Source organism: Zingiber officinale, chromosome 5B (assembly GCF_018446385.1).
Source record: "Zingiber officinale cultivar Zhangliang chromosome 5B, Zo_v1.1, whole genome shotgun sequence".
NCBI classification, from domain to species: Eukaryota; Viridiplantae; Streptophyta; class Magnoliopsida; order Zingiberales; family Zingiberaceae; genus Zingiber; species Zingiber officinale.
The window spans coordinates 74,178,178-74,195,873 of NC_055995.1; the positions used below are offsets into that span (position 1 = coordinate 74,178,178).

General features: G+C 48.6%; 1 protein-coding gene across 1 annotated transcript; it reads left to right on the forward strand.

Annotated features, from left to right (window-relative positions):
• Positions 1 to 3,155: 3,155 nt before the first annotated feature.
• LOC121987491 (probable E3 ubiquitin-protein ligase ATL44) lies at positions 3,156 to 3,878 on the forward strand. Its single transcript, XM_042541258.1, has one exon. The coding sequence runs from the start codon at positions 3,194 to 3,196 to the stop codon at positions 3,731 to 3,733; it is 540 nt and encodes a 179-aa protein (XP_042397192.1). The 5' UTR covers positions 3,156 to 3,193; the 3' UTR covers positions 3,734 to 3,878.
• Positions 3,879 to 17,696: the final 13,818 nt, after the last annotated feature.

Genomic DNA, 17,696 nt, shown 5'->3' on the forward strand with positions numbered 1-17,696 from the left:
AGGAAGGCTTTAGGTTTAAGGCTGGGAAATTGGGTCAGTCTGCTGACCGATCCAGTGTTAATATGGGTATCTGGATCGGTCTGTTGACCGATCCAGTGAAACACTGGGTTATCTGATCGGTCTGTGGACCGATCAGTAACCACACAGAAGCTTTCTGTGGGTTATCTAATCGGTCTGCTGACCGATCAGTTAGAAGGCGATATGATTCAGACCTATAGGCTGATCGGTCTGTGGACCGATCCACCTATAGGTTGATCGGTCCATAGACCGATCAGGGATCGCAACCAACTCTCTGTGAGAGTTGGGATCGGTCTGGGGACCGATCAGCGTAGGGCCTGATCGGTCCCCCGACCGATCAGATCCATCCTGAAGCGATCAGGGTGGAGCCTGATCGGTCCAGGTCTAGCCGTTGAGACACAACGGCTAGATTTCTGTCTTCTTCTTCGCAGGTTTTGATATAAGGTGGAGGGGCTCTACTGTTGTTGCACTTACTTCTTCTTGCTCCTGCGATCTGAGCTTTGTTGAGCTCTCCACTGCTGAAGCTTCGTGTGATCTTCCCTCGGCTGGGTCTCCAACTGAACAGTTGCTGCTGTGGTTGGCATCCGTGAAGTTGCAGCTTCATCAACAGTCGACGAGAAGGAAAGCAAACTAGTGTTTTTACATTCATATTGTTCTTGGCTTCTTGCTGTATTTCTTGTACTCTGATCTTGCTGTTGCAAGAGATTGTGGCGAGGTTTCTCCACCTAGAAGGAGTTTTTATTAGCCGGTTTTCCGGGGTCTCATCCACCGACGGATTGATAGGATTCGTCCACCTTACGGACACGCCGAGGAGTAGGAGTATCATCTCCGAACCTCGTTATATCGTCGCGTTTGAGGTTTGATATTCTCCCGTTTCGTTTCTATCTTTTATTTCCGCTGCGCTAACTCAAATTGTAGGAAGAAACGAGAATTTGGGGTCGGCTATTCACACCCCTCCCTCTCTAGCCGCTATCCGAAGGTCCTAACACAAATGACTTGAATAGAGAAGTGATCATAAGCTTGAATCTTGAGCCCTTCTTTTATAGCCCTCGTTCAATCGACGAATAAGATGTTCTGTTAATTGATTTGTTCCGTCGACTGAATGATCTATCCATCAACGAATCACTAATTTGTTGCAATCCAATCCGCTAGATCTCGGAATCAAGTTGTTCTATCGACTGATTCACCTGATCCGTCGATAGAACCTATGCCCTTCCTTGTTTGTTGTGATTCAATCCATCAGATCATGTAAATCAAGTAGTTTCATTGACTAAACCACCTTGTCCGTCAATTGAACCTTGCCTTCTTTGTATGCTCTAATCTGATCTGTTGGAGGAGCCTAATCCATCGACTGAACACTCTGTTCCATCGACAGAACAATTTATGGATTCGTCGATTGAACCTTACTTTCTGTCAATGGAATATCTGTAAAACAAAGTTAGAGCATTTTATCCTGTAAAATAAGATTAGAACAAATATAACATTTACCCTTCAAAACAATGTTAGAATAGATATATGCATGAAACAAATAGTTAGGATGATCTTGATCTCAAGTTAGAAATCTCTTGATTTCTTTAGTTAGATCAACACCTAGGGGTTGTCCTTGATGGGACCCGAGTTCACTGCACTCACTCCAGGAGCTTATCTCACTTACCATATATTAGACTTTCATGCTTGACGTCTGATCCCTGACTTACCAGGTCTTTCCTTACCTTATTGTCTGGTCTACACTAACTCACCGACTCCTCTTGCTAGATATCCGGTCCTTCTAACATATTTAGACTTTTTGCCAGTTCGATCCTCCCGGGCCATCTGGACTTTCTGCCTGATGTCTGATCCTCTAAATCCATCAAAGTATTTGAGTATGTATACTTAAGAAGCATATCAAACACATAAGATCTAAATTTAAACTTTTTATCATATATAAAAAAACTAATTCAATTGTCAGTACATTCTGCACTAACACCTATTTAACCAAATCTCTAGGTATTCTATCTTTTGAGCACCAAGGCGATGATGCTTTAACGAAAATAATACTAAGGTGATGATGTTTTAAAGAAACTAAGGTGGTGATAAAAAAGATAGCACGATGCACAAAGCTCCCGTTATGCAGGGTCTCAAGGAAGGATCAACTCAGGTGGTGATGATTTAAAAAATATAGCACTAAAAGGTGGTGATATTTTAATGAAATCAACACAAAGATAGTAATACTTTGATCAAAACAGTAGCAAAATAATTTTATTTTTAGCTTTTTTTGTTATTTTTTTAAATTTTATTTCATTTTTTTGTCTTATAATTGTTATTAAAAAATTTATTTTTTAAATACTTTTATTAATTTTTTTAAAAGATTGTTAACCTTGTTTTCTTTTATTTTCTTTTAAATATTTAAATTTTTTATTAAAACTCTAAAAATTTATAAAAAAATATGGTTAAATTTAAGAGATGATCGTGATTTCAATGATATAATTTTTTTTTTAAAAAAACTTTTTAGTATTTTCAAAAAAAAATTGTATGAAATAATTATATTTTTATTTTTTTTAGTTGATTGGGTTCGATTTAAATAAAGAAAACTAGATTTTTATTTTAATTCAGGTCTACACTGAAAGTAATTTTAAATAAAAACATCTAATCTTTTTCCACTAAAGTGCATCATAATCCTTATCCAGTTTGGTCCTGGTAATTAGGCACAACCATTTCCTCATGATTGAAAAGGATGGCCACTACGAGGATTTTTAAAATTCAACAAATCCATTAAAATTTTCTTTTTCCATCAAAATAATAAAATAATAAACTGATTAAAATTTATAATCGACTAAACTGAAATTAGTTGCCTTTATTAAATCACAGTTTTTTATTTTTTGTTATTTACAAACTAAATCTGAACGAAAGTGGCAAAAGAGAGGATGCCACCTAGCTTAAAAGTGTCCTCCAGTTGGTCATATCTGTGGACCTTTGAGTTTTGGATTTGCATGTTCTATATTTAGTGGAGAGTTGACTTGATAGAGATGAGCCGCGCCAGAGTCAAGATCCTGAAGTGGAAGAGTCAACGCGCTTAGCACGTGTTAACCGAGATTTTCGTATAGAAGTAACGCAGCAAACGGTCGTATAATTTTGCCACTATAAAAACGGCGCTTCCGTTGCCATCGTCCGCAGACTTGTCACGATCCACGACACGATGCGGTCTCCGGCGAGGTTCCTCCTCTTCTCGGCTGAGCCATCGAGCGCCTCCATCCCCTTCGACGCCGACGTCGTCGTCATCCTCGCGGTCCTTCTCTGCGCCGCCCTCAGCTTCGTCGCCCTCGCTCTCGTCGCGCGCTGCTCCAGCCCCCGCGCTGCCGCTCCCGCCGCCGCCGCCGCCGCCGCCGCCCCTCCTCCCAGCAAGGGCGCCAAGAAGAAGGCCCTCCTCGCACTCCCCACGCTCGCCTTCGACTCCTCTGTCTCCACCCTGGGGGGCGGCGCCGGGCTGGTCGACTGTGCCATATGCCTCGCGGAGTTCGCCGACGGCGAGATCGTCCGCGTCCTGCTGCAGTGCGGCCACGGATTCCACCGCGACTGCGTCGACGTTTGGCTTCGGTCCAGCGCGTCCTGCCCCTCCTGCCGCCGGAGCTTGACTGTCTCCGCCCCGCCGCTGTGTGAGCACTGCTGCAAGAGCTCCGGCGCCGACGCCGGCGCCGTAGAACACGACGGCGGAGGATCCAGTACGTTCTTGCCCTGAAACCCAAAACATAGACATGAAACGAAGAAGACGCTCACCGACTGTTTGTTGTTATGTTTCTTTCAAATTTGTCGATCAATCTACTGATCATGTTTGTGTAAATCGATCACTTACTCCACGTTGAAAAGAAATTTTGTGCTCGATCTATTTCAATAGTGATGCGGTCATTGAGCGGGGTCCCACCCTGCTGCCACGTGGAGGTTAGAGTCAAGATGATCAACAGATGAATATTGCTGGTCGATCGGACGATTTATGAGCCAATCGGGGGGTTGAGCACCGACCCATCGTCTAGGCACAGGGAGTAATCAAACCGACGCTCAAGGGACGTGTAGAAGCCGAGCAGCTCCCCGCTCGGCCTAACAGCAGACCTGACATCAGCTGGGCACGCAGACAGTGAGATACTCGCCGAGCATGTAGATGGAGGACTCCACGCAGAGCGGCTATCCAGCTCGGCCCGACAGCGGACTACACGGACAGAGGACTTTCAACCGAGCGACTCTCTCTTTCAGCCGAGCGGGTCTCCCGCTCGGTGCGACAGAGGACTTTTCAGCCAAGTGGCTCTTCCGCTCGACGCGACAGTGGACTTTCAGCCGAAAGGTTATCCAACTTAGCGTAACAGTAGATAATGCAAGGATATTAGAATTCTGGCCGAGCGGCCATTCCTCTCAACCAAGTAACAGACACAGCGGGATATCCTTCGACATCCTTTTGGGAATTAGTGTCGCTGACAGACAGCATGGTCAGACAGAGAATCATACGACAGAAGCTTCCACTGTCACTTCAGAGATATGCTTGGCTTATTAAGGTACTGTGTCAGGGACACTTTACTGATGTGTCTTTTTGAGGAAAGCGTGCCCGCTTTAAGAAGCGTGCACACATGCTACAGGAGCCTTATATAAAGGGGGGGGGGGGTCCAGACATCAGCGGAGGTATGCTTTTCTCGCGATTTCTACTGTTGCACAATAGTTCTCTTTGCTTCTTCTTGCTTCACCGGAGATTGACTTGAGCGTCGAAAGGCCATCACCGGGGAACCCTTCACTGGCTCGACATTGACGCTGCTTGTGTTGCAGGCAGAAGCAAAGTCCACCGAATGTCAGCAGGAGCGCCACGCCCCAGCATCCTACTTTTCGACTTTCGGACAGGATCATATTTGACTCCGTCTGTAGGAACATCACAAGAATCCGAGCCGAGAAGATAGAAGTCCCTGGATGACTAACCACCATGACGCTCACTTAAGAGGAGCTGGAGATGCTCGTGCAAGCATGGGCAGTAAAAATGATGGAGCAACAACAACAACAAGCGCTAGCCGATCGGCCAGCGCCGCAACCTACAACATTGGCGGTCGATAGACGAGTGGAGCAAGAAAACCGAGCGGAGCAACTCTCTGTATGGGTGCAGAACCGAAGGCCGATCGGCACCCAAGGGGAAGCGCCGCCCACGTCGATCCCCTTCCACGAGCTCTGTTCTAAACCCCCTCGGAGATAGCCCAAGCGCATCAGGAGTGGGGATCTTCTTCTGACGAGGTGCCCGTTCGGGATACGCGGAAAGGAAAAGCGCCCCGAGGCGCCGCATCCCTCAAACAGATCAACAGACAATTCTCAGAGAAGATCTTACAAGACCCTCTGCCTCGGCACTACACCCCATTAGCAATTGGGATGTACAACGGGTCGACCGACCCAGATGATCATCTGAATCGGTTCGACAATAAGGCTACGCTGCACCAGTACATGGACGGAGTAAAGTGCAGAGTTTTTCTCACAACTCTCTCCGGATCGGCGCAGCACTGGTTCAGAAGACTACCAGACAACTTGATACGAAGCTTCAAGGACTTCCGAGCCACCTTCCAGCACCACTTCGCTAGTAGCCGACTCTACCAGAAGACGAGCGTCAGCCTCTTCGCCCTGAAACAAGGGCCTAAGGAAGCACTCCGAGCGTACATCCAGTGCTTCAATCAAGTAGCCATGGACATCCCCTCGGTCTCGTCCTAGACCATGATGAATGTCTTTACCCAGGGACTCACCGAATGGGACTTCTTTCGATCACTCATCAGGAAGCCGCCCCGGGACTTCGACCACATGCTAAAGAATGCCAACGAATACATCAACGTGGAGGAGACCCAAGCGGCTAGAAGAAAGGAAGCATCGACCAAGCACTCGGCGCCGGCCGAGCGCTGATTGTTAAGCAGCCATTAGCCACCTAAAGGGCCAAGGGCTGAAGGGGTATGGCTACACTAGGAGACCAGGGCACATGCCGTACAGCATGTGGCGTCCGGCTGGCTTAAGGCGTCAAAGGGCAAGGTATGGACGCCTATGTTTTGTTCATTCCATCAGTCGGCGACGCACAACACACGGGACTGCCGAGGACTGACGCCAATCATCAGCCGACCGACCCCTAGGGGATATCGCCATCGCTCCCCATCTCCTGATCGACGAGATCGTCGTCGCTTGACCAAGCGACGAGAAGAAAGAAGGGTGCCCAAGCGCCATCACCATTAGCAGAGGAAGGAAATCGATCCCTCCAGGATCCTGACCGAGTGAAATAGGTTGTCTGCTCGGGAAGAGGAAAATAAAAACAACACTTCCCTGGGAGAGATAGGCATGATCGCCTGAGGGCTGACCGGAGACGACTCCAACCGTGCCAGGAAATCATACGCTCGGCAATTGGAGATCCATGCCGTAGGATGCAGCAAGGAGAAGGCTGAAGGGCCTTAGATCAGCTTCGGGCCCAGCGATTTGGAGGGTGTCAAAATCCCTCACGATGATGCTTTGATCATCCGAGCGGTGATCACCAACTACACCATTCACTGGACCTTCGTCGACACGGGGAATTCGGTGAACATCATTTTTAAAAAGACATTCGATCAGCTGCAGATCGATCAAAGCAAGCTGCTGCCCATGACAACCTCACTCCATGGATTCACAGGCAATGAGGTTTTGCCGATCGGCCAAGCAAGATTGGCCATCTAACTGGGAGAAGAACCGTTGAGGAGAACTCGGGCTACTAACTTCATAGTAGTGGACGTGCTATCAGTTTACAACGTCATCTTGGGCCGTCCGACCCTCAACGAGTTCCAGGCAGTAGTGTCGACCTACTGCCAGAAGGTGAAGTTCTCAGTGGATGATCAGGTGGGCGAAGTCAAGGGTGATCAATTGGCTGCTCAGCGTTGCTATGTGGAAATGGTCAAGATCGAGGCCAAGGCTGCTCAGAAGACTCCACGACTAGAGGTAAATGCTATCATCGAAAAACCTCCCACTTTAGTATATGAAGAAAAGGAGAAGGTTCAGATTCACCCGAGTCGGTCGGAAGCCACGACCTTCGTTGCCGCCGATCTAGAGGAAGAGAAGATGGCAGAGCTGATCGCCTGCCACGAACGGAATCATGATGTGTTTGCCTGATCGACATATGAGTTGCCTGACATCTCCCCAAGCGTGGCCCAGCACGAGCTTCACATCTGATCAGATGCTCGTCCGGTCAAATAGAGAAAAAGGGATTTTAGCGCGGAGTAGAACATGATCATTCGAGTGGAGATAGAGAAGCTACTGGAGGCAGGCCATATCAGGGAAGTCTAATTCCCGAGCTGGCTAGGCAATGTTGTGCTAGTCTCCAAGTCGGGCAACAAGTGACGAGTCTGCATCGACTTCCGCAATCTGAACAAGGCGTGCCTGAAGGACTTCTATCCGCTGCTCAGGATAGATCAAATGGTGGACCTAACGGCGGGCTGCGAGCTGATCTGCATGCTCGACTCATATAAAAAATACCATCAAGTGTCACTCGCCCGTGGGGATCAAGAGAAGGTCAGATTCATCACGACCGATGGAACGTACTTCTACAACATCATGCCGTTCGGACTGAAGAACGCCGGAACCACCTACTAGAGGCTAATGAATAAAGTGTTCTGGCGGCAGATCGACCATAATATGGAGGTATAGGTCGATGACATACTCATCAAATCCCTCTGAGCTGCTGACATATGTGCAAATATCGATGAAACTTGTCGGACGCTAAGGGCATACGGGATAAAGCTGAACCCGAGCAAGTGTCTGTTCAGCGCAAAGAGTGGTCGCTTCTTGGGTTATATCGTCACCGAGTGAGGCATCGAAGTCAATTCGAGCAAAGTCTAAGCTTTGCAGAACATGCCTCTGCCTCAGAATTTGAAGGAAGCTCAGAGGCTGACCGGTCGGATCACGACGCTGTCCCGGTTCATATTCAAGTCATTCGATCAGAGCCTGCCATTCTCCAAGATATTGTGCCGAGCTACAAAATTCCAATGGGACGCCGAGTGCGACCAAGCGCTGGAGGAGCTGAAGGAGTATCTGAACTCACTGCCTGTGTTAGCCAAGCCAGTCACGGGTGAGCCGCTCTGGATCTACTTATCATCTAATGAGCATGCGGTCGAGTCAGCTCTTGTTAGGCAGAATAGCCCGGAGCAGCAGCCTGTCCATTTTTTGAGCCACATATTAAAAGATGGTGAGTCTCGCTATACTGGTCTAAAAAAATTAGCTTATATGTTAGTACTCACCGCGTGAAGGCTTCGCTCATACTTCATAGCGCACTCAATAATAGTGATGACCAACAACGTTTGGGAAGAGTCCTCCTTAATCTAGAAGTGTCTGGACGACTGATTAAGTGGACGACAGAGTTCAGTGAGTTCGACATTCAGTATCAACCCCGGTCGGCGATTAAGGCCCAGGCCCTTGCAGATTTCGTCACAGAAGTTCAGAGTGATGAGTCGGCAGGAACTTGGAGGATATATGTGGATGGCTCGTCTACTCGGCTTGGCAGCAGGATCGACATATTGCTTATATCACCTCAGGAAAACTGGATGCAGCTGTCCGTCCGGCTGGACTACAAAGCCACTAATAACGAAGCGGAGTATGAGGCGCTGATAGCCGGCCTGCAGGCAGCTCGGCATGTGGGAGCCGTTAAGGTCCTCATCTACTCGGACTCCCAGCTCACCGCCTAGCAATTATCCGGGTCCTTCAAAATAAGCAACACACGGCTGAGGCTCTATGTAGAGGCTTTTGAGAAACTGAGAGCCAACTTCCAGGAGGTCGTTATCCAGAAGATATCCCGATCAGAGAACCAGGAGGCAGATGAATTAGTGAAGCTAGCCAGTTCATTAACCCCGATCACCATAGGTCAGCCGATCGATCAAGTCTCATTGGTGGCCCATATCGACTGTATGGAGGGAATCACCTTCCCAAACGACTGGAGGATGACCCTGACGGAGTTCTTACGTTTAGGAACCGCACCAGCCGATTCGGAAGAAGCTCGTTTGATAAAGAAGAGGGTCAGGCAGTTCACACTGATAGGCGACCAACTCTACAAGAGGGCCTTCTCCCGGCCCCTCCTCAAGTGTGTTGGACTAGAAGATGTCAAGTACATCCTAAAGGAAGTGCACCAAGGCTCTTTCGGAGGTCATCTGGCCGGCCGCACATTATCTTGAAAAATACTTCTGGCCGGATATTTCTGGCCAACCCTCCAGGAAGATGCCGCTCAGACGGTAGCGACTTGCTTGTCCTACCAGAAGTATCACAGCGTATCACACCGACCGACCGAGGAAATGAAAATGTCCATGGTAGCGTGCCTGTTCGACCAATGGGGCATGGACATCGTCGGACCTTTCCCTATGGCAATCGGTCAGTGAAAGTTTCTACTAGTAGCGGTGGACTACTTCTCAAAATGGGTAGAGGCCGAGCCGCTTGCAAGAATCACCGAATAGATGGTCACCAAATTTATTTGGCAAACATTATCTACCGGTTCAGAATTTCACCCCAGCTTGTGTCCGATAATTGAAGGCATTTCGTCGGTCGGGAGCTCAGAAAATGGTGTGAAGGTTACGACATCCAATAATCCTTCACTTCAATAGCCTACCCTCAAAGCAACAGGCAAGCAGAAGTCGCCAATCAGGAGATCCTCAGAGTCTTGCGCACTCGGCTCGACCACATGGGAGGCAGCTGGGTCGACGAGATCCCTAGTGTGTTGTGAGCCCTAACACAACTCTGAAAGAGTAGACCGATGTAACCCCATTCTAGTTAGTGTACGACAACGAAGTGGTTGTCCCCGTGGAAGTTGGAGTAGAGTCTGATCGAGTGCAGCGCTATGACGATGGGAACTTCGAACGAAGGCTGATGGAGCTTGACTTGGTGGACGAAGCAAGGGCAAAAGTCGTTGTTCGGCTAATGGCCTACTGGCAGCACATGAAGCAAAATTATAATCAGCGAGTGATCCCAAGGTCCTTCCATGTCAGCGACCTCATCTGGAAGAAAGTAAAGCCAGTCGGCGATGTCGCCAAGCTCGAGGCACCATGGGCGAGACCGTTCAAGGTCTTGCAGAAGCTCCGTTCAGACACCTACTATTTGGAGGACGAAGAGGGGAGGCAGCTCGAGAGGCCATGAAGTGCGAACCATCATCAACCCTATAGGGTTTGATGAGAGGTGCGCAAGTGAATCCTGTACTTCGTAGTTGTTGTATGTTTGTCGAATGCAGGGCCAAGTTTGAATTAAAAAAAGGTGCAAAGACCTCTTTAAGTGCATCTCCCCCAGTGGTCGAGCGACGACCTTAAACCCAGGTGTACAAATTTATACCAAATCGTCGAGCGACGATGTTAAACGCGGGTCTACAACAAATCATCGAGCGGCAATGTTAAACTCTTGTCTCCATCAATGGTCAAGCGACGACCTTAAACCCAAGTCTTCGTCAAACCGTCAAGCGGCGACGTTAAACTCTTGTCCCCATTAACCGTCGAGTGGCGACGTTAAACTCTTGTCTCCATCAGCGGTCGAGCAGCGACCTTAAACCCAAGTCTTCGGTAAACTGTTGAGTGGCGACGTTAAACTCTTGTCTCCATCAACAGTCGAGCGACGACCTTAAACCCAAGTCTTCGTCAAACCGTCGAGCGGCGACGTTAAACTCTTGTCTCCATCAGTCATCGAGCGGCGACGTTAAACTCTTGTCTCTATCAACGGTCGAGCGACGACCTTAAACCCAAGTCTTCGACAAATCATCGAACGACGACGTTAAAACCTTGTCTCCAACAACAGTCGAGCGGTGACCTTAAACTCAAGTCTTCACCAAATTATTGAGTGGCGATGTTAAACGCTGGTCTGCTTCGAATCGTCAAGCGGCGACGCTAAACCCGGGGCTTCGTCAAATAGTCAAGTGGCGATGATAGACCCGAGTCTACGTGGGCTATCGAACGGCTGACTGCGAATAAGGGTTGCCCAAAATCCCCTAAATTTGTAGATGAATGGCCCGTTCGGGAGAATGGACCAAAATACTTCGAAAGTAGAGCGAATCGAGTAGACGCGCATGCAAACCATGCCTGATCGGAGGAGTTATAGAGCTACAATACGACTAAAGGAAAACCAAAAATCAAATACAATAAGAAATAGCCCCGCCGAACGGTCAAGCATGCATTGATACTTTAAAATTTACAAGGGGGAGATTACAAAGATAAAGCTCTCAGCCTCACTCAAGATAGTCTAGGACGTCGTCCAGCAGAGAGGCGGTGAGCTTGTCCCGGCTGATGACCCTGCTGGTCAAAGTGACCGGCAGGTGTCCTCCCTCGTGAAGCTGATCGATTGTCCCTTTGATCACCAAGTCAAATAGTTGAAGGGCCTGGTCGATGACTTTATCGCAGAATGCGTCCGAACGGATGTAGGCTTGCTTCATGGCCTCAAACCTACTCCCTTCGGCATCTTGATAAATCTTCAATGCCACCCGGGAGCCCTCCAGCTCATCCTTGGCAGTGGAAATTTGATTGCGGAGGGACTTCTCTTCGGCCGAGCGGCTGTCCCGCTCGGTGACCAGGAAGTCTTCAGCCTACTTCAGCTTCTGGGCGAGGGCCCAGGCCTCCTTATTCTTCTCGTCCAAATCGGTGATGGCCTGGTTCTTCCTTGCTTTCGCCGACTCAATCTTGTTGTTAAAAGTGGTGACTTGTTTGTTAAGTCGCTCCAGCATGGTGGCTTGGCCGACACTCTTGGCTCGTTCGGCCTCGAGTAGCTTCTCGCTCTTCTCTAGAGCGACCCAGAGCCTGGCTACCTCGACGTCTGTCTTCTTCTGAGTGATGGAGGATGGGTCGCTCAAGACTTGGAGCTTCTTGAACTCATCCTCTAAGAATGCGAGCCTGTTGCACATGGCCAGGCTCTCCACCCAGTACTGTGGATAAACGGGAAAAGGTTAGTGCCAAAACGGAGGTAAGCCATGGATTTGCATTAAGATACTTACGTCGGTGGCCATTTGAGTGTGACTGTTGGCGAGGGAGCTTGGAGGTAGTATCACCGTACGGGCTTGGGCATCCTCCCAGACTTCGGCGAGCGCTCCCCGGATGATGATATGGTGCTCAGGGGTCCGGGACTCAGCGCTCGACTCGCTATAATCTTTCGTTGGCAAATGGAGGATCATCGTGATAGATCGTCGGCCGCTCGGGGTTGAGTGAGCTGAGGCCTCCTAACAGGAAGCCGGTAAAATGCTAGACCGCTTAACCTTCAGGGGTTTCGGTGGCGGCGACATGAAGGCCACGAGTGATGCAGTGACGGTCCTCTGCGGTAGCTCGACCAAGGAGGGCGTCCGATCGGACGATGAAGCCTCCGCTGTTTCTGGAAGCGGAGCCGGAGTCGAAGTGCCAACTTGCTTGGCCGACTACACCGTCGACATAGCAAACGGCTCGACCCTTCGCCTCTTGTGCCGGGTCAATGGCACGTCAGAGGAGGTCGAGCCCGATGGCTCCTCGATGGGAATAATGGGGCGCTGCTCTGCCGAAGGCTGTGAGCCAGGGGTGGCTCCTCCGCTCGGCGCATGGCTAGCCTCGCCTTCGCCCACCACCATGGGCGTCTCCTCGCTCAGGCTGAGCGAATCTTCGTGGGAGCCAACCGGTTGCATACCTCGATGTTGGGGCAATTTCTCTAGGTCAAGTTTGACTAGTTTGACTAAGCTTGAGTTGAGTCAAGCTTGAGTCAGGATTTGAGTTTTGATGTTTGACAATATAAGGAGTTTGACAATATATGGAGATTGCTGGAGCAATTGTCCGATTGTGGAGATGTTCGAGGGATTGACCAAGTCGATGAGAAGACAAGTCAAGTGGGTCAGTGTTGACCAGAGACTTGACAGGGTAAGTCTTAACTGGAGTTTAGGCAATGGGAAAGTCCTAACTGGAGTTTAGGCATCTGAAAAAGGTAAGTCCAACAGGAAGGTTGGCAAGAGTGAAAATCCAAGTAGGTCAGTGTTAACCAGACTTGGTGGTGAAAGTCCTGATAAGTGAGATCAGGCAATTGGAAAGTCCAAATGTGATCTTGGCAAAGGAGAAAGTCCTAGTGAGGAGCCAGGAAATTGGGAAGTCCTGGTGAGGAGCCAGGCAACTGGAAGTCCAAGTGTGATCTTGGCAAAGGAGGAAGTCCTGGTGAGGAGCCAGACAATTGGAAAGTCCTGGTGAGGAGCCAGGCAACGAAAAGTCCAAGTGTGATCTTGGCAAAGGTTGTAAGTCCAAGCATGTGGTCTTGGCAAGGTAAATTCTAGTGTGACTTGGCAAGGAGAACTCGATAACTAGGATGAGGCCGAAGGAAGCTCCTGAAGGCAATGCGTGAAGGATGGGAGATATCCGAGGGACGCAAGGCTGATGGAGGAGGCTAGAAGGATAATTCGAGGTTGGTCGGGTGAGGCCAAATGCTAGGCATGGAGACCCAACAGGTCACGGTTGACCAGGAGTTGGGTTTGGGAGTGTGGACTTGAGTTTGAGTCAAGTTCAGGCTGGTCAATCGATCGGGCGATCAATTGAGCCAGGGCCCAATCGATTAGTGGATCGATTGGAGTGTGCTGCGATGGTAGGAAGGCCCAATCGATCGGTTGATTGATTGGGAGGTGAAATCGTGAGCACAGCAGCTTTCCTAATCGATCAGGCGATCGATTGGGAGCTGCCAAACGATCGGCCAATTGATTGGGCAGCAGGAGTTCTCGCGCGATCGCGAGAACACAGAATGGTCCTGAATCGATCGACCGATCAATTCAGGAAGTCCCAATCGATCGGTCGATTGATTGGGAAGTGACCGTTGGGCAGGATGCAGGTGATGAACGGCTAGGATTGTGCGGATGTGACGTGACAATCAATTGGGGTTGATCTCAATCGATTGGGAGCACTGTATATAGCCTGGGCGGAGCGTTTTCTTCGCTAGTTCTTTGTGAGCTTTCTTCCTGCGATTTTGCTGCGATTCACAGCGAGCTTCTCCGATCTTCACCGCTAGTTCTTGAAGGCTCTTGGGAGTGTTCTCTCAAGGTTCAAGAGGCAACAACAAGCAACAAGTAAGCAAGAAGAAGTGTGGGTTTCACTTGTATCTTTGTATTTCCTTCTTGTGTGAGTTGTATTGTTGTGTGTGAGTTTGTACAAGGCTTCTCCGCCTTCGGCTACGACCGAGAAGGAGGTTTTCATAGTGGAGATAGCGTGTTGTGTGTGGATCCTTGGATTAGTCACCTCATCTTAAGGTGGATACCAAGTAAACCCTAGGTGTTAGCATTATATGTTGTTTCTTTTATTTTTCGCTGCATATCAAGACGAAGCAAGCACAAGTGTGCGACGAGACGCTATTCACCCCCCTTCTAGCAGACACAAAGGTCCCAACAATTGGTATCAGAACGAGACCGCTCTTCTGAGGACTAACCGCCAAGAGAGCAAGAAGCTAGAGGAAGAAGATGGACATGGGAGGTCCACTTGAATGGGACATCCGGATTCCTCCGCCATACGACAAGGAAGACTTCACCTTTTGGAGGAATCGGCTAGAGACATGGTTCCAAATGGATTGAAACCAATGGGTTGTATTGAGTGACCCATTTGACTCCTACGGACAAGAAGGGTAAACTCCTCCGACCTCGACATTGGACCGAAGAGCAATGAGAGCACTCGGAGGCCGATAAGGAGGTAACAAAAATATTGTTAAATCTATTACCTTCTAATATCCTTTTGAGTGTAGGTGAATACATAAGTGCATGTGATCTTTGGAAAAAGATCATTGTTCATCATGAGAACCCTACACAACTCCAAGGAGTGAAGGAGCCCAAGGAGAAGGGCGCATTGGTCCAAGAAGAGAAGGACCAATCCGATGTTGACACGAGGCCAACATTCGAGGAGAATAATGAAGAGGAGGAGAAGGAAGAAGATGAGAGATCTTCTACATCTTCAAGAGAGGAAGAGGTGGAAGTATCCACATCCTCAAGAGTTGAAGAGGTGGAAGCACCCACACCCTCAAGAGGAGAAGAAGAGGAAGATAATGCAACCTCCACAATGCAAGCTATATCAAATGGAGAATCAAGCATCACCTCTACACATGAAGGTATAATTAGTTCAATTAAGAATACAAATCATATCGTATACTTTGAGTGTAGGGAGCACGGGCACTACAAGAGCAAGTGTCCCAAGTTGGTCAAAAAGAAGAGCCAAGTAGTACCCAAGGGCAAGGAGAAGCCCAAGGAGACAATCCCCACAACAAAGAAGAGCAAGGAACACATCATGTGTTTCTTGTGTAATCAAAATGGACATTATCGAAGTCAATGTCCAAAGGGGAAGAAGTCGGTCAAGGTCAAAGGAGGAAGCACAAGTCTAGGGGGAGCTTCCAAGCACTATAACAAAAACCCTCATAGACATCGGTTTTCCACCGGTGTCTATTACGTTTTCGACCGATGTCTATGAAGCTGATGTAAAAGGTCTGCCATTTTAGACATCGAGTTAAAACCGGTGTAGTATCACTTAACGACACCGGTGTTCGAATCGGTTATTAACCGGTGTAGTATGACTTAACGACACCGTTTCATCAACGGTGTAAAACCGATGTAATATTATATGTTAATAACACCAGTTTTGGCAGCGGTATATGACCAATGTAATATTAGTTAATAACATCAGTTTTGCAGCTATAAAATACGGTGCTCAAATAATAATTAAATATTAAGGTTTAATGGACGAATAATTTTAACGAAATTTTTAGGAATTTTCGGGGATTTAATCGGAGCCTGTAGGACGTATTTTGAGGGGATAAAATTTTAGGCTTTGGAAAAGGTCTATTTGGAATACCTATTTAATAGGGGATTTGATTAATAGGCCTAGGTTTTCTATTAAAGCCTATGTTTCATACTCTTCCCTAATCCCTTGCGCCGAAACTCCTTCGCCTTCCCCCGTGCCCTAAGCCCGACGCCGCCCCTTTCTCCTCCTTCTCTCCTCCCTCCCTCTCACACTCGCAACGCGCCGGCGGCGCTGTGCGCCGTGCCATCGCCGCCTCCCCGTCGGCCAACAACAGCCCCCACCGCCGGCCTCTTTTCTCTCCTGAGCCACAGCCGAGCCTCTTCCTCTCCTCGCGCGCAAACACCACAGCAGCCGACAACCCTCCTCCTCACGCGGGCACCAGCCGCCGAGCCAAGGCAACCGACCCCTCTTCCGCACATGGAGGTATGCCCTAACTAATCCGGCAAGTACACTTCCTTATGAACTTTTAGATTCGATAGAGGGGGGGGGGGGAGTGAATATCGATTCGAAAAACAAGAGTTTAAACGCAGCGGAAAAGTAAAATAGACACAATGGTTTTACTTCGTTCGGAGCCTGTGACGACTCCTACTCGAAGGCCCGTGGTCCTTGACCACTTTTGTTGGGCAATCACTAGCAATTCGGAATAATGATTACAAAAGAACCGTACAGGGAATGCTAATGAAACTGAAAAATAAATACCGACAAAAAGGGAAAAGAACGGAGCGTAGTGTCGGAGCTTTGTTGGCGTCGCACTGAGCGTCGAGCAGCAAGACCAGCAGTAGAAGAGTTCTCAGCTTGATTGATTGATTCTGAAGCTCCTGTCTGGGGCTTCTTTTATATGCTGTTCCGGGCACCTGGAGACGAATCTGCTCAAACCAAGATGCTCCACATGGCGGCGACTTGGTGGATAGAATTGCCCGGGCGCCTGACCTCAGGCGCCGGATCCGGCGCCGGACCACCTTGTTCGGAAAAACTCCTTTTTCCTGCAAAACAAAGTTAGTCCGAGGCAAATATACATCCTGTAAAACAAATTGTTAGCACAGTTAAAGTTCAACAGATGGATAAAAAGAGTATGACTTAGATTCCGTCTTTCCGAGACCGGAATCTAGTCACGATCTCGACTTAGACATCCGAAATGGATCTAAGCCGGATCGACGCCTAATGCCCCCTTCCCGGGAACGCGTTCTCACAGTCACTCCCCTCCAGTGACTTACCTCACTTACCTGCCAGACGTCCGGTCAGCCCGTCGACCCGTCTGGACTTCTCGCCAGCTATCCAGTCAGCCCGTCGACCTAGCTGGACTTCTCGCCAAGCGTCCGGTCAGCCCGTCGACCCGCTTGGACTCCTCGCCAGCTATCCGGTCAGCCCGTCGACCTAGCTGGACTTCGTGCACACTCGATCAAAGTGTCAGACAACAACAAAACTAACTTAACCTATTTGTCATTCATCAAAACCTGGGTTAAATCGTTAGTGCTAACCGCACCAACAGGTATGCCCTAACTAATCTGGCAAGTACACTTCCTTATGAACTTGGGATATCTGTGAGGTAGGGGATTAGAAACTAGGATGTTGGATGGTCTTCTATGAGCTCCGATTGACTCGTTCTGTGAAGTTCTTGACTGATTTAGGTTTTCTTTGTTTTTATGTGATGTTCTTGGTTGTTACTGTGCGTTTTTGATTGTTCGATTTCTCTGTGATTTCGGCAACGGGTTTGGATTGTCAGCCGGAGGGTTCTTTGCCGTGGTTTTGTGGTTTCCGATCTATTAGGAATGAGCTTGTGTATGAATTCTTCTATGAGTATCGATGTTTGAATTTTGGTGCGACAACTGCTTGTTTAAATGCTTGACAGAACTGCCTAACAGCGGATTGAGTTACGATTTGGGTTCCTTAGGATATGCTAGTTAAGGATTGAGAATTTCTGTGACATTAGGATTTAATTTGTGTCTTCCGTGAAGA